This window comes from Arvicola amphibius, chromosome 5 (assembly GCF_903992535.2).
Source record: "Arvicola amphibius chromosome 5, mArvAmp1.2, whole genome shotgun sequence".
Classification (NCBI taxonomy): Eukaryota; Metazoa; Chordata; class Mammalia; order Rodentia; family Cricetidae; genus Arvicola; species Arvicola amphibius.
In genome coordinates this window covers 98,472,678-98,494,697 of record NC_052051.1, presented here as the reverse complement: position 1 = coordinate 98,494,697, position 22,020 = coordinate 98,472,678, and the positions used below count along the sequence as shown (strand labels likewise).

At 43.0% G+C, this 22,020-nt stretch overlaps 1 protein-coding gene across 1 annotated transcript in view; it reads left to right on the top strand.

The window, feature by feature from the left end:
- B4galt6 (beta-1,4-galactosyltransferase 6) overlaps positions 1 to 22,020 on the top strand; it is a 75,242-nt gene that overhangs the window by 19,583 nt on the left and 33,639 nt on the right. The window contains exons 2-3 of the mRNA XM_038330449.1: positions 8,628 to 8,744; positions 19,873 to 19,986. Of these exons, the coding sequence (XP_038186377.1) occupies positions 8,628 to 8,744; positions 19,873 to 19,986 (231 nt within the window). The remainder of the gene's footprint in view (positions 1 to 8,627; positions 8,745 to 19,872; positions 19,987 to 22,020) is intronic.

Sequence of the window (22,020 nt, the reverse complement as noted above, 5' to 3'; positions counted from 1 at the left end):
CCAACTGGACTTGGTGGTCACCCGTTAGATCTGTCCCACCGTCTCAATGGGTAAACGCACTCCTCACGGTCCTGACTTCCTTGCTCATGATCTCCCTCCTTTTGCTCCTCATCAGGACCTTGGGAGTTCAGTCCGGTTCTCCTATGTGGGGCTCTGTCATTTTCTCCATCCAATGCCAGGTGAAGGTTCTATGGTGATATGCAAGATATTCATGAGTATGGCAATAGGATCTGGACATTTCTGGCACCCTCTCCTCCGCTGCCCAAGGACCTAGCTGGGGGCGTCTTCCTGGACACCTGGGAACCCCTCTAGAGTCAAGTCTCTGCCAACCCTAGAATGGCTCCCTTAACTAAGATATATAATTCCTTGTTCCCATATCCACCCTTCCTATATCCCAACCATCCTATTCCCCCAAGCTCTTCCCATCCTCCACTTCACACTTTTCTCTCCCCATCCCCCCAACCCCCCATCCCACACCACCCCCATGTTCCCATTTTTTTGTCCGGCAAACTTGTCTACTTCCAATATCCAGGAGGATAACTATATGTTTTTCTTTGGGTTCACCTTCTTATATAGCTTCTCTAGGATTTTTTACGAATTATAGGCTCGATGACCTTTATTTATGGCTAGAAACCAATTATGAGTGAGTACATCCCATGTTCATCTTTTTGGGCCTGGGTTACCTCACTCAGGATGGTGTTTTCTATTTCCATCCATTTGCATGCAAAATTCAAGATGTCATTGTTTTTTACCGCCGAGTAGTACTCTAATATGTATATATTCCACAGTTTCTTCATCCATTCTTCCACTGAAGGGCATCTAGGTTGTTTCCAGGTTCTGGCTATTACAAATAATGCTGCTATAAACATGGTTGAACAAATGCTTTTGTAATATGATTGGGCATCTCTTGGGTAAATTCCCAACAGTGGGATTGCTGGGTCCTGGGGTAGGTTGATCCCAAATTTCCTGAGAAACCTCCACACTGCTTTCCAAAGCGGTTGCACAAGTTTGCATTCCCACCAGCAATGGATGAGTGTACCCCTTACTTCACATCCTCTCCAGCAAAGGCTATCATCGGTGTTTTTGATTTTAGCCATTCTGACAGGTGTAAGATGGTATCTCAACGTTGTTTTGATTTGCATTTCCCTGATTGCTAAGGAGGTTGAGCATGCCCTTAAGTGTCTTTTGGCCATTCGAACTTCTTCTGTTGAGAATTCTCTGTTCAGTTCAGTGCCCCATTTTTTAATTGGGTTAATTAGCATTTTAAAGTCTAGTCTCTTGAGTTCCTTATATATTTTGGAGATCAGACCTTTGTCTGTTGCGGGGTTGGTGAAGATCTTTTCCCAGTCAGTAGGCTGCCTTTTTGTCTTAGTGACAGTGTCCTTTGCTTTACAGAAGCTGCTCAGCTTCAGGAGGTCCCATTTATTCAATGATGCCCTTAATGTCTGTGCTGCTGGGGCTATACGTAGGAAGCGGTCTCCTGTGCCCAAATGTTGTAGAGTACTTCCCACTTTCTCCTCTAACAGGTTCAGTGTGTTCAGATTGATATTGAGGTCTTTAATCCATTTGGACTTGAGTTTTGTGCATGGTGAAAAACACGGATCTACTTTCATTCTTCTACAGGTTGACATCCAGTTATGCCAGCACCATTTGTTGAAGATGCTTTCTTTCTTCCATTGTATGCTTTTAGCTCCTTTATCAAAAATCAGGTGTTCATAGATTTGTTGGTTAAGATCTGGGTCTTCTATTCGATTCCATTGGTTGATTTCTCTATTTTTATGCCAATACCAAGCTGTTTTCAATACTGTAGCTCTGTAATAAGAGTTTGAAGTCAGGGATGGTAATGCCTCCAGAAGTTCCTTTATTGTATAAGATTGTTTTGGCTATCCTGGGTTTCTTGTTCTTCCATATAAAGTTGATTATTGTCCTCTCAAGATCTGTGAAGAATTTTGATGGGATCTTTAAGGGGATTGCATTAAATCTATAGATTGCCTTTGGTAGTATTGCCATTTTTACTATGTTGATCCTCCCAATCCAAGAGCAAGGGAAATCCTTCCATTTTCTGGTATCCTCTTCAATTTCTTTCTTCAAAGACTTAAAGTTCTTGTCAAATAGGTCTTTCACTTCCTTGGTTAGAGTTACCCCAAGATATTTTATGCTATTTGTGGCTATCGTGAAAGGTAATGCTTCTCTGATTTCTTTCTCTGCTTCCTTATCCTTTGTATATAGGAGGGCGACTGATTTTTTGGAGTTGATCTTGTATCCTGCCACGATACTAAAGGAGTTTATCAGCTGTAGGAGTTCTTTGGTGGAGTTTTTCGGGTCGCTTATGTACACTATCATATAATCAGCAAATAACGAAAGTTTAACTTCTTCCTTTCCAATTCGAATCCCCTTGATGCCCTTGTTTTGTCTTATTGCTATTGCTAGAACTTCAAGCACTATATTGAAGAGATAAGGAGAGAGTGGACAGCCTTGTCGCGTTCCTGAATTTAGTGGGATGGCCTTGAGTTTCTCTCCATTTAATTTGATGTTAGCTGTCGGCTTGCTGTAAATAGCCTTTATTATATTTAGGAATGACCCCTGTATCCCTAATCTCTCCAAGACCTTTATCATAAAGGGGTGCTGAATTTTGTCAAATGCTTTTTCTGCATCTAATGAGATGATCATATGGTTTTTATCCTTCAGTTTATTTATATGATGGATTACATTGATATTTTCGTATGTTGAACCAGCCCTGCATCTCTGGGATGAAGCCTACTTGATCATAGTGGATAATTTTTCTAATGTGTTCTTGGATTCTGTTTGCCAGTATTTTATTGAGAATTTTTGCATCGATGTTCATGAGTGAGATTGGCCTGTAATTCTCTTTCTTGATTGAGTCTTTGTGTGGTTTAGGTATCAGGGTAACTGTAGCTTCATAGAAGGAATTTGGCAATGACTGTTCTGTTTCTATATTATGAAATACCTTAAGGAGTATAGGCATTAGGTCTTCTTGGAAGTTCTGGTAGAATTCTGCATTGAACCCATCAGGTCCTGGGCTCTTTTTGGTAGGGAGGTTTCTGATAACAGTTTCTAATTCTTCGCGACTAACAGGACTATTTAGAGCATTTACCTGGTCCTGGTTTAACTTTGGTATATGGTACTTATCTAAAAAAGTGTCCATTTCTTTTACATTTTCCAATTTTGTGGCATACAGGCTTTTGTAGTAAGATCTAATGATTCTCTGAATTTCCTCTGTGTCTGTGGTTATGTCCCCTTTTTCATTTCTGATCTTATTAATTTGTGTGTTCTCTCTCTGCCGTTTGATTAGTTTGGCTAGGGGTTTGTCAATCTTGTTGATTTTCTCCAAGAACCAGCTTTTTTTTTTTTTTTTTTTTTTTTTTTTTTTTTTTGGTTTTTTGAGACAGGGTTTCTCTGTGGCTTTAAAGCCTGTCCTGGAACTAGCTCTTGTAGACCAGGCTGGTCTCGAACTCCCAGAGATCCGCCTGCCTCTGCCTCCCGAGTGCTGGGATTAAAGGCGTGCCCCACCATCGCCCGGCAAGAACCAGCTTTTTGTTTCATTGATTCTTTGGATTGTTTTCTGTGTTTCTATTTTGTTGATTTCTGCCCTCAGTTTGATAATTTCCAGTCTTCTACTCCTCCTAGGTGAGTCTGCTTCTTTCTTTTCTAAAGCTTTCAGGTGTGCTGTTAAGTCTCCAATGTGTGCTTTCTCCATTTTTTTTAAGTGGGCACTTAGTGCTATGAATTTTCCTCTTAGCACTGCTTTCATAGTGTCCCATAAATTTGAGTATGTTGTGTCTTTATTTTCATTAAATTCAAGAAAGACTTTAATTTCTTTCTTTATTTCTTCCTTGACCCAGGTGTGGTTCAGTAGTTGACTGTTCAGTTTCCATGAGTTTATAGGCTTTCTGGGGGTAGCATTGTTGTTGAATTCTAATTTTAATCCATGGTGATCCGATAAGATGCAGGTGGTTACTAATATGTTTTTGTAACTGTGGAAGTTTGCTTTGTTACCGAGTATGTGGTCAATTTTCGAAAAGGTTCCATGAGCCGCAGAGAAGAATGTATATTCTTTCCTGTTTGGGTGGAATGTTCTATAGATGTCTGTTAAGTCCATTTGGTTCATTACCTCTATTAAGTCTCTTAATTCTCTGTTAGGTTTCTGTCGAATTGACCTGTCCATTGGTGAAAGAGGAGTGTTGAAGTCTCCCACTATCAGTGTGTTTGGTTTGATGGCTGTCTTGAGTTCTAGTAATGTTTCTTTTATATAAGTGGGTGCTTTTGTATTAGGGGCATATATATTCAGGATTGAGACTTCATTCTGATAGATTTTTCCTGTAATGAGTATAAAGTGTCCCTTTCCATCTCTTCTGATTGATTTTAGTTTGAAGTCAACTTTGTTAGAAATTAGTATGGCCACACCCGCTTGTTTCTTAGGTCCATTTGCTTGATAAACCTTTTCCCAACCCTTTACTCTGAGTAGATGTCTGTCTTTGTGGTTGAGGTGTGTTTCTTGTAAAGAGCAGAATGTTGGATCCTGTTTTCGTATCCAATCTCTTAGCCTGTGCCTTTTTATAGGTGAATTGAGTCCATTGATATTAAGTGATATTAATGACCAGTGGATGTTAACTCCAGTTGTCATTTTTTATTTGGTAGTAGAGATTGTGTGTTTCCTTTCTTTGAGGTGTGCTGGTGAAGGGTCACTAGATGTATGAGTTATTTTGGGCAATGCTGGACTCATTTGTTTGTGAATTTCCTTCTATTACTTTCTGTAAGGCTGGATTTGTGGCTATGTATTGTTTAAATTTGTTTTTATCCTGGAATATTTTGTTTTCTCCATTTATAGTGAATGAAAGCTTGGCTGGGTATAGTAATCTGGGCTTGCATCCATGGTCTCTTAGTTTCTGCAAAATGTCTATCCAGGACCTTCTGGCTTTCATGGTTTCCATAGAGAAGTCAGGTGTTAGTCTGATAGGTTTTCCTTTATATGTTACTTGACCTTTTTCCTTTGCAGCTCTTAATATTCTTTCTTTATTCTGTATGTTTTGTGTTTTGATTATAATATGGCGAGGGGATTTTTTTTTTTTGATCCAGTCTATTTGGTGTTCTGTAAGCTTCTTGAACCTTAATAGGAATATCTTTTTTAGGTTTGGGAAGTTTTCTTCTATAATTTTATTAAATATATTTTCTGGACCATTGAGCTGTAATTCTTCTCCTCCTTCTACGCCTATTATTCTTAGGTTTGGTCTTTTTATTGTGTCCCAGATTTCCTGAATGTTTTGTGATGAGAATTTGTTGGATTTGCTGTTTTCTTTGATCAGTGCGTTTATTTTCTCTGTGGTATCTTCAGAATCTGAGATTCTTTCTTCTATCTCTTGTATTCTGTTGGTTATGCTTGTTTCTGTAGTCTCTGTTCGTTTATATAGATTTTCCATATCCAGCTGGCCCTCGGGTTGTGTTTTCTTCCTTGCCTCCATTTCAGTTTTCAAGTCTTGCACTGTTTCCATTATCTGTTTGATTGTTTTTTCTTGGTTTCCTAGGATATCATTTACGGATTTACTCAATTCTTCAAACTTTTTGTTATTCTTCTCGTCCATTTCCTTAAGGGAGTTTTTCACCTCCTGTTTAAGGGACTCTATTACTTTCATAAAGTCAATTTTTTTCTACTTCTTCTTGATTAGGGTGTTCAAGTCCTCCTGTTATAAGTTCGCTGGGTTCTGGTGCTTTCATGTTGTTTTTCAAATTGTTGGAGGAATTCTTGCATTGGCGCCTGCCCATTTCTTCCTCTGAATAATCCCCTTTGGGTCTTCTTTTAGAAGTTCAATTCCCCCCAATGAATTCAATTCACTCACCCCAATGAATGATGGATCCTCTGGCAGACTGTCAGGTCTCCTTGCAGGCCAAGCAGCTCACTGACAAAGGGCCTACCTTGCAGCAGGCAGGCTAATGAAGGAGGGGACCTCCCACCGGCCTTGGTGCACTCAATTCCAGGTCCCCAGCGCCCAAACAGGCTGAGCTGTGGGATTTTGTGGCCCCAAAGACGGGAGGATGAGGCGGGGTGGGGGGTTCTGGGTGCAAGCTGGGAAGGGACAGGAAGAGAGAGGCAGTATCCGGGGAGAATAACCCCTGCAGGAAGAGCAGGAAGTGTGCGGGTAGGGGGGGGGAGAGTTGGGGAATGTCGGTGGTCCCTCTCCGAGCAGCTGCCAAGGTTCAGGCACTCACTCCTCACTCACCCCAATGAATGATGGATCCTCTGGCAGACTGTCAGGTCTCCTTGCAGGCCAAGCAGCTCTCTGACAAAGGGCCTGCCTTGCTGCAGGCAGGCTAATGAAGGAGGGGACCTCCGACTGGCCTGGGTGCACTCAATTCCAGGTCCCTGCGCCCAAACAGGCTGAGCTGTGGGATTTTGTGGCCCCAAAGACCTTGTTTTTTTTTTTTTCCTGAAGTTTTGTTACTTGCAGCTGCAAGTATGTGATGTTAACGTTTCTGTCTCAGACCTAGGCTAATGTCCCTGCTCTTTTGGCATCTTGGCATCTACTCAAGGCAAAAGTGTAAAATCGTTTTGTGTTTCCAACCGTACACAATAAATGCAAGTCTAAACAAGTGTGGTTCAGATATAAGACCGCTTCTAGAAAGCGTGAAGACACACTCTCTACATTTGCGTTAGTGTGTTTATGTATGCATATGTCAGTGTGCACATAGGGATCAGAAGACAGCTTGCAGGAGTCAGTTTTCTTTTTCCACTTCGTGGGTCCTGAGGATTGTGTTCAGGTAATCAGGCTTGGTGGCAGGTGCATCCACCCTCTGAACCCCTCACAGCCTGAAACATACCTCAAAAGTATGATTGAGGTAACGTTTATGTGAAACCTGGATTTCTGTTTATCTTTTTTTTTTTTTAATTGAAAGTGAAAGAAAAAAGTCATGTAGTGCTAGGCTTGGGCTCAGGGCTTTCTGTTCGCTGAGCGAGTCCTCTCCAACAGACGTTCCTGCCTGGGCGTTCATTGTGAGAGTGCCATTACTCCGTACTGACAGCTTTGCATCACGTGCACAGATCTGTTAACCAAGTCCTGCTGGTGCCTGTCTTTGCTGTGGGAATGAACCTCTTTTCTGAAGGGAGTCCTGAAGGCTTGGCTTTATGATGAAACTGGTTAGCATGGAAGGGGCTTTAGGGGACATCTAGTGCAATGCTACCTCTTTAAAATGACAGAGCTGGGGTCCTGCAGGCTGTCCCAAATGGGGACTCCCAAAGAGGATCTCCTGACTTAGCTCCCTGCCTGCTCAAGGAAGTGTAACACTTTAGTCAAGGCATTCTGAAGTCTGTCAATTTACTGATTTCCCAACAGATAGAAATTAGGGGCCTGCTTCACAGACACCACAGAGAATTAAAGCTGCCAGCCTTAAACTGCACATGGATGGTTGATTTTTCATATTTTGTGTTTGAGAGGAATTATAGTACTTTGAGTAATTAACTCATAGAAATGACCCAAGTGGCTATCAGTTCTAAGTTATTCTCTTTTCAGACACACTGAGGCCTTGTGGGACTCCAGAATGGTGACTCAGTCCTGGTGTTTTGGTGATCCTTGACCCTATCCTAGTGTTTTGGTGATCTGTAGACCCCATCCTGATATTTTGGTCATCTGTGTACCCCATCCTGGTGTTTTGGTGGTCTGTAGACCCCATCCTGATATTTTGGTGATCTTTGACCCCATCATGGTGCTACGGTGATCTTTGATTCAATCTTGGTATTTTGGTGATCCTTGATCCCATCCTGGTGTTTTGGTAAACTGTAGACGCCCCCATCCTGGAGTTATGGTGGCCTTAATATATTTGATGTCAGGTAGGGGATTACCTTTGTGGAGTTTTGGGTTTTAGGAAATTCATACAGAGTTTTTAAAAGTGAGTTTTGAATTATAGGATTATATCCTTATAATAAATATCTTTTGAAATGACTATGTTTATATGAAGTTAAGGAGTTTTACTATAATTTGTGTATTTAGGCTTGTTCTGTTAGAGCAAGATGGATGTTGTCACTTTAAGTTTTTCCTTTTTATTTAAAAGTTTATATTTATTTTTGTGTGTATGCATGTGTATGTGTGTGCACTCAAGTTCTATAATGCACACATTGAGTTCAGAGAACAATTTTTGGGAATTGGTTTTCTTCTTCAACTGTATGGGTACTAGGGATCAAACTGAGGTTGAGATTGGTGGCAAGCATTTTTACCCACTGAACCATCTTGATGGTCCCTATTTTAATTTTTAAAAGTCCACTTGTTCCTAAGGTTTTTTTGTTTGTTTTTGTTTTGTTTTGCTTTTCGAGACAGGATTTCTCTGTGTAGCCTTGGCTGTCCTGGAACTCACTCTGTAGATCAGGTTGGCCTCGAACTCACAGAGATCCACCTGCCTCTGCCTACCTAGTGCTGGGATTAAAGGTGTATACCACCACACTCAGTGTTCCTAAGTTTTTAAAGCAGGAAATTGTCATCTTGTATTTTGTTTTCCCCTTTGGCATGGAGGTAATTGAGTGTTCACTTTTTGGGTACTTTGCTAAGTCTGAATGTAATCTTACTAAAAAAAAATCTTACTATTGCATGACCTTCTTTCTCTCTTTTGTTTTTCTTTTATAGCCAACACATACCTCTTTATGGTACAAGCTCGAGGTATCATGCTGAGAGAGAATGTGAAAACAATTGGACATATGATCAGGCTATATACGAATAAAAACACCACACTCAACGGGACAGGTAAGGCTGTGTGGCCCTCTGTTTGCCCTGGAAATTGCCGATCAGTGAACAAACCTTTTAACTTTTAGCTCCTTTACCTGATCATAACTTGCTGTTAAAGAGGGGGTTGCCTCCTGCTAAGTGCACCACTAGATGATTAGCATCCCCTACGAAGTGTGTCCTGCTAAGTGGGTGTCCTCTAAGTGTACCGCTAGTAAGTGTATTCTAAGTTGGCACTCCTACTAAGTGTATTCTAGGTTGACATTCCTATTAAGTGTATTCTAGGTTGGCACCCCTACTAAGTGTATTCTAGGTTGACATTCCTACTAAGTGTATTGTAGTTTGGCATCCCTAGTAAGTGTATTCTAGGTTGGCACCCCTACTAAGTGTATTCTAGGTTGACATCCCTATTAAGTGTTCTGCTAGATTAGTAGAACTGTCATTTAGTTTTGGATGTAATTCTTTAGTAATTTTATGACCCTTCAAAGAAACAAAGGCTGTATTTTGTGAAACTGGAAATCAGAAACTACTCTTTTGTTGTTTACAATGTTAACTGAAAGTGGACTCTCCTTTAGACTCACACAGGCTAATGTCATTTGACTCAACTAAGGACTTTCTGATGGGAAGTAGTTGGTGTTGGTGGCTTTATTTCCCTGTTGTGGAAATGAAGTGTCTCCTGGCATATTATGGGATGTCCCATTGACAAGATCCATGATAATCCCTAGAGGCACTCTTAAGATCTTTGTTTTAAGTAGTTAAACATATTAAAACTCCTTGTGTAACAAAGAGTAAACACACTCGGTTCTCATCACCCCTGCCCCCCACCAGAGACCCCTGTGTCCCTCCATAGTGGGCTTTAAACTATGTCAGGTGGGTGGGAGAACATGTCTAAACTTTTCAACCTGACACGTGTACTTGTGGAGAATCCGTCCTGCTCATGTGCCTGGTTCCTTTGTGACTCCCAGATCTGAGCACTCTTTCTTTTCTTTCATCTTCAAACCTCAATCTCATCCTGAAAGAGTGTCTCAAGATAACTGGCCTTTTGCAAGCACAGGACACTCTCGGTCACTGGTCTCCTGCCTTACGCTGGTCATGTTAAAAGTTTAGACACGGCAGGAGCTTCTGCAGGCCACGGTAGCTGGAGAAGCTGACTGCGAGGGTTTCCACTGGAAAGCCCGTTCCGCTGCAGTGTAAAGCATGTTGAGGTTACTGTATCTGTCTGTGGGATACTAAGGATTTCATGTATCTTTTTTCGCACTCCGGGATATGAATAAGTTTTATGTGTGGGTGTTGAGTTTGGCTGGGAGCAATGATGACTTGAGCAAGCAGATGTTTCTCATAGCGCCCTGCAACAAACAAGGAAATTCTTTCTTCCCCTCTCCCAGCTATGGGTTCAGTAAAGATGAAGTGGCTAGGGGATGCTTTCACAAAGAGTTGTCTGCTTTTGTGAGCCTCCTAGAACCTTCCGTGGGAGTCCCTTGCTGATGGGAAATGTATTCTTGGAATGTGCCGGCTGCCAGCGGTCGGAGAGGTTAGGAAATAACCACGATAGTCCTTTAATAATTAATTAGCTTTAATACAAGGGGAGAATAAGGGAACTTACAGATCCAAGGGTCCAGTGGAGCAGAAGGTACGCAGGGAAGAATCAAAACGGGGCTCCTTCCGGCGCCCCGATCCTATTTAAGGGGAATGCTACCCCGCTGGAGCAGCCACGCCCCTGAACGCAGGGATTGGGCCAGCTGCCCCAACATCTCCCCCTTTTGTCTAAATAAGACAGATTCAGAAACCAAATACAACTATATACAATGGGAACAGATCATATAAAATTACAAAAAGTAAACAATATCAGGCGAGAAGTATATAACGAAAAATTTTTCTAATCACTCTACTTTGGGAAGTCTAAATAATCTAGAAGGTAGCTACCATTATCTAATCTTCAACCCCATCAAAGATCTGAGAAGGAGAGTAAAATTACCAAAGCAACCAGGAAGCACAAACGAGAAACTTCCAAAATGTGCAACACAAGACAGAGACAATTGACTACCTGGGCAACCACACGAAGTCTTGATAGCAATGTTGAGGCAACCAACATTGGCTGAGGCCTGAAAAAACCTGACATACCATTATACAATGGCAAGGAACCTTTAGTAGAACAATCCTATCCTGTCTTGGCAAGATAAGACAATTCTGTTTTATCCACTTATGGATATTTCGTAGTTTAGTCAGTAATGGAGGTATGGGTTTTTCTTTGCCCCAAGGCCAGTTCTGCCAAGTAGAAGACAAACTCCCAGTGGAGTGTCTTTGGTGCTCAACGTTCTCTCGGGAGTAGAACATTGTTGCCAGGAGTGATTGTGTCTCATAAATACAAAACTCTAGGTTAGATTAAAGGCCATGTTCTACAGCTCTTCAAAGAGGTTGAAGATTATGCTATCTATACTAAATACAACCTCTATGTGTCTAAAAAACATGATTGTCCTAAATATAAATATGACCAACATATAATTCTCAACACTTACGTAACTGTATGACAAATAGAATAGACAACTGTGCAATAAATGAAGACAATGATTTCCAAATGTAAACAGGGTCCTTACATAAATAATATCTGAGGTAGAAATGTACAGTGCAATATGGTAAACAATGTCATTACATAAATAGTATCAGAGGTAGAGATGTACATTGCAATATAGTAAGCAATGTCAATATAACAATTGTTTCAAACAGAGGTAGTATCATACTCTCATACAATGTTCAATATATCAATATACAAGAATCAACACTCATATAGTTTTTTTTTAAAAAACAATAACTCACAAAAATCAATTATTCCTTCAGATCACCAGTTAATCCCTCCCTCCCCCTTTTTTTTTATATATATATATATATACACCCTGCGTTCAGGGGCGTGGCTGCTCCAGCGGGGTAGCATTCCCCTTAAATAGGATCGGGGCGCCGGAAGGAGCCCCGTTTTGATTCTTCCCTGCGTACCTTCTGCTCCACTGGACCCTTGGATCTGTAAGTTCCCTTATTCTCCCCTTGTATTAAAGCTAATTAATTATTAAAGGACTATCGTGGTTATTTCCTAACCTCTCCGACCGCTGGCAGCCGGCACATCTGGCGCCCAACGTGGGGCCAAGGGGATGGGGAAATAGAGTCTGTGTTGCCAACATTAAGGCCGCACCATTTAGGCAACGTTTATTGAGCAATTAGTATAGATTGCACATGAGTAGATATGGGGGATGCATTGTCAGGGAAAACCCTTTAAGTGAGGAACCTTCCAGGCTTCTGGGAGAGGTGGAGGCATGATTACTAAAATGCAGCTAATTATTTTTGCAAAGACGTAGATGTAATTTGCCAAAATTAAAAAAAGAGGCCAGTAAAATGTACAAAAGTATAAGTGAAGTGAGCACTCCAAGAAAACTGATTAATGTTTTTAATTTAACATGTGAAGGAAAATTGGTCATGATTATTTATGTCTGTTGGTTTCGGGTTTTCAGGACTGTGTCTGGCTTTCAGCACCATCGAGTACAAACAGAATACTTCTGTGTAGAAACCATAGGTTCTCAGAATCACTTGCTGCCTTTCTGAGCAGCCTAGGGAACTGACAAACGAGGTGTAGCTATTGGCTGTGAATAGGTGGTCAGAGCTGTGTGGGGTAGAGACATGGGTTCATTAGAATGAACTTTGCGCCTTTCCTTACTTAATGGGTGCTTCAAGTGAGGTTATCAACTCCGGCCATCTACCCGTCTTAGTGACAAGCACATCAAAGCTCTCTCTAATGGAATTCCCTGGCACCTTCCAGGGTTTCCTCTTGCAGAAGTGAAGCTGTTGAGAGGCGTCCTTTGGTCACCTTCTTTTCTCTGTTCTTTCCATTTGAAAGTGGTGTTGGGACCTGCCTAGCACCTTTTCCTTTGGAGTTTTCCATTTCTCTGGGTGTGGTTCTGGGAGCGGGGAGGCAGGCAGGTTGCCTGGAGCTCATTTTGTTTCCATCCATTCATTAGATGAAATAATGTCTGCCTCGCACAGAAGCTGCGGTGAATCTCAAGAGTGTCTGTCCCACATAACCTCTGGAAACTGTTCAAGGCTTTCAAAGTAGTGGTTGCACCATGGATGGCGCTTACTCGCCGCCTTCACGGGAAGAAAGGTTGCGGGAGGGTTGTCGGCATTGTTTCTAGAGCCTTAAATCACGCAGGCTGCTTTGTCAGCAGTGGTGGGTTTATTTGCAGTATTTCCTTGGATGCCTTAGGTGCCTTGCTTACGCTGGAAGTTAAAGATGACAGCTCTAAGTGATGCTCAGGCTGTTGCTTCCAGCTGTGGCTAGGCTTGGCTAACGTGGCACCAGATGAAGAGCTTGGCATCTTGGAAACATTTATGGAGTCTCGTAGTGACTTCTGCCCTTCATTGTCGTTTACAGTATTGTGGGCGAGGACAGAGACATTTGCCTTGATACTCAAAACTCGAGTGATTGGCCAGTGTTGCATGTCTTTCAGGCACTTCAAAACTATCGTTTGGTTTTATTAAAACTGATGAATGTAATGATTGTGTTCTTTCATGAAATATGTAATTAGTCTAGCCCTAGGTTACCCACTTTGGGCTTCTTTTAGTCCCCAGACCCCCTCTAGGGAGCGATGGTTAAATTTGTGTTATAGAAATAACCAGAGAGCTTGAGATGTACGGGAGTTGGATGTGGGTCTGTAGAATCATAGAATGTGGAAGAGGAAAGGCCCAGGTATTAGTGACAAAAATTAATCAAGTATGCAGAGTATTCGATTTAAATTCATACACGACATCAAGGAGTTACTCAGTGGGGGCTGGAGAGGTAGCTCAATAGTTATGAGAGCACTTGTTGCTCTTATAGAGGACCCCCGTTCAGTTCTCAACACCCACATAGGGCGGCTTACAATCTCCTGTAACTCCAGCTCCAGGGGATCTAATACTGTCTTCTGGTCTCTGCAGGCACCCACTTGCACTGTATATTCTCTCTCTCTCTCTCTCTCTCTCTCTCTCTCTCTCTCTCTCTCTCTCTCTCTCTCTCTCCCTCCCTCTCTCCCCCTCCCTCCCTCCCTCCCTCCTTTCCTCCCTTCCCCCTCTCTCTTTCATGCATGCGCGCGAGCGCGCGCGCGCACACACACACACACACACACACACACAAATAAAAAAATTTGATAAAGAAGAAATTCCGGGCGAACTAGACATTGTGGCCACACTTGTCCCCCAGCACTTAGGATGCTGAGGCAGGAGTGTTGACACAGCTCCAAGACCAGCCTGGGCTACGTAGTGATTTGAGTTTCAAGCCAGGCCATCCTGACTAGAGTAAGACTTTACCACAGACTTCCTAAAAACAGACCAAAATATTACTTGAGAGCTGTATGAGAAACCTAGTCATTTTTGGCCTTAAAATTTAAAAACTGAGTTTGGGGAGCACACAAAAGCAGGACCCAGGACAGCCTTGCTTTCTGTTTCCAACGACTGTGCAGGGCAGTATGCAATAGGGGCTAAGAAAAATGGACGCGATCAAGAACAGCCACTGACAGAGAGCTCGAAAGCCTTCTTTCTGACAGTGTGTACAGAAGAAAGCTGTGAGGTACGCATGTGCAAGGGGCTGGGCGGGAGAGAGACTGTGTTTTAACCATTGATCTCATATCAAGAAGCCACCTGTATAAAACGCTTTCTTCAGTTTTCAGTTTCGATAATCATTTCTTATTTTAAGGTAGGAGAGGATTATGATAAAATAGTTTCTGTCACCCCGCTCTCACTTAGCTTTCTGCCGGCTATCACTCGGTTTCCCTGGGCTGCTTAGGCACACAGTGAGCCATGCCTATGAAGGGTTCCGGCCTCCTTGCGTCTGTTTCTGTTCTCCAGTGTAGTGTTCCTTTTAGAATATGACTGGAATTCTGGTAATTATTGTATGTAGACCAGAATTTTTGTTTTTTCCCCCTTTCTGGAATCTTTGGAATTCTCCCCTCTTCCTCTTTACCTTCCTCCTTTCAAAGCACAATTAATAAAAACTCAGAGACAAATATTGGGGTTCAACCTGAAGAACCAAAAAGCAAAGCAACCACCTACTGCCTCTTACCTCAACCTCAATCCAAAATAGCGACCCTGCCTCCCGGAATCTCAGATTGAGATTGAGCCTGAGATTGAGAGTTGTCTCCTCCCATTTTATAATCCTCTCTAGTTCTGGGATTAAAGGCTTGCACCACTGGGATTAAAGGAATGCTCTGCCCAGTTTCTATGGCAACTAGTGTGACTATTGGGATTAAAGGTGTGTGTTATCACTGCCTGGTCTGTAAGGCTGACCAGTCGGGCTGTTTTACTGTCTGATCTTCAGGCGAGCTTTATTTATTAAAATGAAAAGGAAATGCCACTACATCCTTTAATCTATTTTGTGCTGTCAGGTTTTACAAAGACCCCTCCTTTTGTCTTCTCTCATGGTTCGATTGAAGTCATGACTGTGGGCAGTTAGTCCTCCGCTTCTGGGAAGTACCCTAACCCTGTGTGCTGACTTCTGGGTCATTTGTGCCCCTCCTGTTTCTAGTTCTCTTTCTCTCTACTTTCTAGGAGATTGCTTTGATCTGTTACAAATTTGATATGGTTTAAAACCTTTTTCATAAACCTATCTATAAGTTTTTAAAGAATTCCTTTGTTTTCTTTTTTAATTTTTATTGTTATTTTTCTTATTCCTACTGCTATTAGTATTATTGGTTTTTTTTTCCTTGAGGAACTGTCTCTCTACATAGTTTGGGCTGTCTGGAATTCACTGTGTACACCAGGCTGGCCTCGTACTCACTGATAGCCACCTGCCACTGCCTCCGAGTACTAAAATTAAAGGCATGTGCCAGCAAGCCCAGTTTGTTTGTTTTTCTAACCATGGATCTGAAATAAGAATTCTTTTCCTGTCAAATAAAGAAGAGAATGTCAGTTATATTTTAATAAGCAGGAAATCTGTTTATTGATTAGCTAAGAAACTCTAGGTATAAATCCAGGAGTTTGACGAAGACCTTCTGAAACCCGTAGCAGCAGCACTAATCAAGTATTTGTAGTGGAGACAGAGAATTTTTTTCTTTTAAAATTTTACTTTTTTTTTTTAAAAAAACTTAGCTTTCATTGATTCTTTGTGGATATCACATCATGTATTCTGATCCCACTCTTCTCCCAATCCTTCCACATCCTCCCTCTGCCCTTGCAGCCTCTCCCCAAACAAAACAAAATTTAAAAGAAAAGCCAAAGATCAAATATAACAAACAAAATAAACGAGAGAGAGAGAGAGAGAGAGAGAGAGAGAGAGAGAGAGAGAGGGGGAGAGAATATGAATCTTCTCTTGGAAGCTGTGGTGTTGTATGTCCTGGTGAGTCACACGGTTTACTCTTTAGTCTGTTCATCTTGACTTGCAAGTGGGTGGGACTCAGCTCTCCTGCTCTCCTGCACTTGGGCTGGCTCTGGCTCACCAGCACCCGCTACAAAGGTCAGCTCTAGTGTGCTGCCCAGGTGGGCTACAGGGTTTGCTCTCTTGTGTGCTCCAGCTGGTGAGGGGCAGGGCACAGGTGACTCTGGGGCCAGCTCTCTTGCCTGCCGCAGATAGCAGGGTCCAAGGGGGCAGGGCACCTTTCCTCACCCATTCCACTGCATTGGTCCTCAGGGCCCCTCACCTGAGCCCGAGAACCTTTTTTTTCTTAAGATTCATTCTTATTTTTGGATTATGAGTATGTGTGTGTATCTGTATGGGCAGATGTGTATGTATCTGTGTGGGCAGATGTGCGTGTAAGGGATGTGTGTGTATCATCTGTGTGGGCATATGTGTGTGTAAGGGATGTGTGTGTATCTGTATGGGCAGATGTGCGTGTAAGGGATGTGTGTGCATCTGTGTGGGCAGATGTGTGTGTATCTGTGTGGGCAGGTGTGTGTGTAAGGGATGTGTGTGCATCTGTGTGGGCAGATGTGTGTGTAAGGGATGTGTGTATATCTTTGGGCAGGTGTGTGTGTAAGGGATGTGTGTGCATCTGTGTGCGCAGATGTGCGTGTAAGGGCAGGTGCCTTCCACAGGAGAAAGAAAGTAGTGCTAGATCCTGTGGCGGTGGAATTGCAGGTGGTTCTTGAGTTGAGCTTGAGTGCTGAGAATTGGACTGGGTTTTGTGGCGAGAGCAGTATATGCTCTTAAATTCTAAGCCATCCCTCCACCCTCGTGCAGGCTCTTAATTCATGTTTAGCACCAATCCCTCCCATTGGGCAGAGCAGAATTCCTTGTAGAAGAAGAAATTATTTTAAAACCATGCTGTGCATTTGACAATCCAGATACGTCTTTGTAAAACCCCTTGAAGGAATGCGCCTCACTGGGCCGCACAGTCCTGTTTTATGTGGAGTCTGGTGTCAGTCTCAGATGCACTAGATGAAAGTATAGAGCTTGGCCCCCAGAGGGTTTCTGTGATCTTGGTCTGCCCTTGGGCATATTAAATGTGGCCGCTCTACTCTCCTGCTTCCCTGGCTGAGTCCCCTGCCAACTGCTTTCCGGGCTCCTCCCAAGAGCAGCCTGGAGAATCTTTCCCAGGGGCTTCTCATATCCTGGTGCAGCATGTGTATCGTGCTAGGCTTGCCTGGTGGTTCAGCTGATGCCTCAGAGGTGTGCTCCTCAGTTCATAGTGTGCATTTCCACGGAGGCCTCTGGGACTCAACCTTCTTTTTTGGACTTCTGTCTCTTCCTTGGCTTTGGATCTAGAGCCTTTGTCCATTTCCTCAACCTGTGAGACTCTTCATCAGGACGGTGGGGGACTAGCCTCAACAAAAAATACCTCGTCAGGGTAGAGGCATGGGGATTTAGAAATATAGTAAAGACTATGAAGATGCAAATGAAAATAATAAAACAGAGAAACATAGGATAGTATTGGAAGGGAACTCCATGAGTACTGAAAATTCGCCTGTGTTTAATTTTCAACTGCTTAAAATACTCCTGACCCCAAAAGGTAGGAGTGAGATGAAAAACTACATTAACATGATACAAGGAAATGAACAGATGAGTTGAAGGTTGTGGGCTACGGCCACAGTTAGACATTCTGTTGCTAGAACAAAACAAGTCAGGTTCACACCCTGGACCATTCTGTAAGGAAACCACTCCCTGGGTGGAATCCCAAGTTATCTCCATAAAGGAAACTAGAACTTAGTTGGATCCTTAGACTCTTGTTTGAGGTCTGTTTTTGGAGTACAAGGTCTAACTATTAGCCACACCTGTTGACATAACCTTGCAAGAGCAAAGCTCTCTGCTCTGCATCTAGGTGGGACCTTTGTTTGAGCTAGAAGCACAATAACCTTAGGGAAACTAGAGGCAGGTTCCAAGTCTCTGATAATGTGAATGACAACGTGAAATAGGCTCATATTTTCGGGCCTCCACACCGGACCTTCTTCCAGTGGTCCGGGGAAGGTACTGAAGCCCTGCTCAGAAACGCCCCCTGCTTCTCAGGCTACAGCCCACCAACTCTGTTTGATGGCGACCATCTCTGTTCACAGGGGTGGTGCTTAGCTTGCAGTGGCTCTTCACACACCTCACACCCATCCCAACGGCATTGTCCCATGGGCCAGAGGGTTTAGCTTTTACAGTGTTTGCGTTGGGGCTGGTTGCGGATGACTGTAGAGGCGTGTTTACATTTTCTGTGTCTGTGGTTGGATGTAGCAGGCACAGCCGTTCAACAGTTATTTCTGTTTCTTATCTCTCTTGGCCACTCTGGGCCATCTTCCTCCACGCAGCAGGAAATGGGCACACATCCTGTCCCTCGGATTGCATTTTGCCTCTGTCCCCTAGAGAGTAACTAGATTGTGATCCTGGAGTCCATGTTCAAATCCTATTCCTGTGGCTGTCACACGCTGGGTCAGGAAGTCAGTCACTCACTCAAAGCTAAAGCTAATGAGTAGTTCCATGAGATTATTCACTCTAGGCTCTTGAGCATGTGTGTGTGTGCGCGCGTGTGTATGTAAGAGAGAGTTTGTCTAACATGCATGTCTTGTGTGCACTTGTCTTACGTGCGCACACAGAGGCCACAGGTTGACCTCAGCTGGGTGTCTTCCTCTGTGCTGCTCCACCGTCATTTTTTGAGACAAGTCTCTCTTACTGAAGCTGGAGCTGGTCGTTTCAGCTGACCGGTCCTCACACCCTGGGCTGTATTTGCTTCCATCTACCTATCCCGGCGCTGTGTTTCCAGACGTTTACATGGTTGGTGGGGCTCTGAACTCAAGTTTTCATCCTTGTCCGGAAGACCCTATCCATCAGGCCGAATCTCCAGCTCTCTTTAGTTAGTTAGTTCATCTTTTTGAAATCTGAAAATGCCAATAGCAGGTAGCCAGCTGAGAAACCGAATTGTCCCGTCCTCAATCGAGCACATGCTGCGGTGAGATTTGAAGGCAAGCATTTGATGGTACTGTAGGGCCATTGCTCTGCGTGTGGTGGAACCTGGTGACCCTAAAGAAAATGGGCCTTATTTAGCAGTTCCAGGATCCCCAGAAGCGGCAGCCTATAGAGTAAGAATGTGGCTGACTAGTCGGGCGGTGGTGGCACACGCCTCTAATCTCAATACTCAGGAGGCAGAGGCAGGAGGATATCTGTGAGTTGGAGGCCAGCCTGGTCTACAAAGCAAGCTCTAGGACAGCCTGGACTGTTAGACAGAGAAACACTGTCAAAAAAAAAAAAAAAAAAACTAAACTTAAACCAAAACCAAAATAAAAGAGAATGTGACTGACTCAAGGCTTAGAGTGGGCTGTTCCATAAGTAAGTTGAAAAGTAAATCTTGGGTCCTCTTGGTGAGGTCAGGAGCCATCCTGCACCCCTCTGCTCTGTACTGACGTGGCAGTGCACAGATGGGATGGCCACTATAAGGGGGAAGGAATCCTGTTCCTCTAGGTTAGACCCAGCCATGGAGGTGAGGGAGCAGATGCCTCTGGATGCAAAGGGCACGGTGAGGGCCTGCTGCTCTCCGCACCTCTCCTGGGAAGTCCTTCAGAGTGTCTGGCCCAGCTCAGGTGTGCTCTACTCAGATTCTTGCCAGGTTGTTGCTTGTGCATGCTTCTGTGTTACAGTATATCGCATGCCGCAGCCCGCTTCACGCTGGAGGCAGAGAAAGACAATGTTGGGTTGTAAATTTCTTCTCTCTCTCTCTTCCTCTCCAAGATTATCCTGAAGGCAATAATTCAAGTGACTATCTTGTTCAAACAACAACGTATCTTCCACAAAACTTCACGTACTTACCGAACCTCCCCTGTCCAGAGAAGCTGCCTCATATGCGTAAGTGGGAACTCATTTCTTTGCACTGGTGGATTGTGCCATGATAGAAGATCAAAAACCACGTGGTCTGAGATGTCATCAGGCGGATCATTATTGTGGGTGCTGACATTTTTAATATACTGCATGATTTTTTTCATTTTTTAAATTTAGTTTTTTGGAGGAGTACTGAGCACTGATTTTGGTGGTGGATAGTTGAAAACTAAAGAAAAATGTAGAAGAAAAAAAAAGATAATGAAAAATTCCTGCATTTCTCCCATCTAGACTTGAATAAGTACTTTGACTTAACTTTTTTTTTTTTTTTTTTTTGGTCAAGGCGTGGTTTCTCTGTGTAGCCCTGACGGTCCTGGAACTTGCTCTGTAGACCAGGCTGGCCTTGAACAAACAGAGATCTGCTTACCTCCGCCTCTGGAGTGCTGGGATTAAAGGCGGGCACCACTATTACACCGAGCTTTAACTTTTAAATTCTCTTAAAGCAGATGAACAAAGAATAACTAATATGTTTTCTCTCTTTGGATGATAGACCATTATCGATTAAGCCAAAGTCTTCTCTCCCATGTCTCCCCCATGAGTTCCCCTTTCCTTCTCAGAAATGTTTGATATGTGTACATACAGAGCACTGTAAACTTAGTTTTACATAGATAAATGGAGAGAGAAAATACATAGTTTCAAAGACCTTAAGAATTTTCCTACCCAAGAAGCGATCTCCAGTTGACAGTCGCTTACAGAGGAAAAGTCCGTTTTCTCTAATGGAGTCTCCCTGTATACACGCCACTCTTAAGGGAAGGGCCTGTGCCCAGCCGTAGATGGCCGGTGTGAAAATGAACTCAGTGCTCTTTATTTATTTGCCTTACAGTTTTTTGATTAAATATCATATTTTCCAATTTTGTGATTTTCGTGGAATTTCCATGTGTGCAGGTGTCTGTGTCTGTGTCAGTACACATTTCTCGTGCTTTTTCTTTGGCTCTTTCTCCCCCCCTCCTCCTGTTTGTTTCTTTGTTTTATTCGGTTCTGGTTGCTGGTTCTTCTTTCTGTTTTTAAATTAGAGTCTTGTTTGTTAAATGAGAGAGAGAAAGAAAAGTTGTAAATTTGGGTGGATGGGGAGGACCTAGTAGGAGATGAGGAGGGGAGACTATGACTAGAATATATTGTGTGAAGAAAAATCTATTTTCAATTTAAAAAAATAAGAAAGAAAACAACCAAAAACAAAAAAAAAATTAGATGGTTGTCTAAATTACATGTTACTCTGTGGTCTGAATTTTAGCTTATTTTTTGAGAATTACCCATGGTCTTCTATGTGGATCTGCGTCGTGGTGAGAATGTCTGTATAAACAAGCCATGTTTTATTTCCCAGATCTCACCTGATGGGCAGTTAGGTGGTTCCCACTACTCTCTCTTTCTTTTAATTACACAACTGGGAAACAAAAAACGCCTTCTATCTTCCTTGTCTAGAGAACAGTGTGGCCCAGCCCTTCCTGCTCCTGTGTGTCTGCACACTTGAGAGTTGACAACTCAGAGGTTGCTTGCTGTCCCAGCTGCTTCAGGTTTTCCAGTTTCTCCCAAGTTGTTGCGATATGCAGGCTTGTTTATATCACTTTGGTGTTGGTAGATTTTGCGGTTCTTCTAAAAATTTAGTTATTTATTTTAGCTGTGTTGTGTGCGAGGGCTTGCTTGTGTTCACGGAGGGAGGCCAGAAGACAGCATCCGAGCTCCTGGAGCTGGAACCACAGGGTGGTTAGGAGTTTTCCCGGATATGGGTGTTGGGAACCCCCCGTAGGAGCGGGAAGCATTCTTAACCTCTGAGCCACTCCTCTTCTTTGGGATATTTTTTTTTAAGTGATCAGGCAGAAAGAGCATCCCATTATTTACATTTTTACTTACCTCCTTACTAGTGGCTTGGCTCTCTGCCCCTCAATCACCCTTGGCGACTGCTGGGTCCTGTTCACCTGTGACAGATATTGATATTCCGGAAATGACAATTGTCAGTTGTGTGTGCTTTGAGTGTCTAGTCACAATGCTGGGATTGCTTTCTAATCC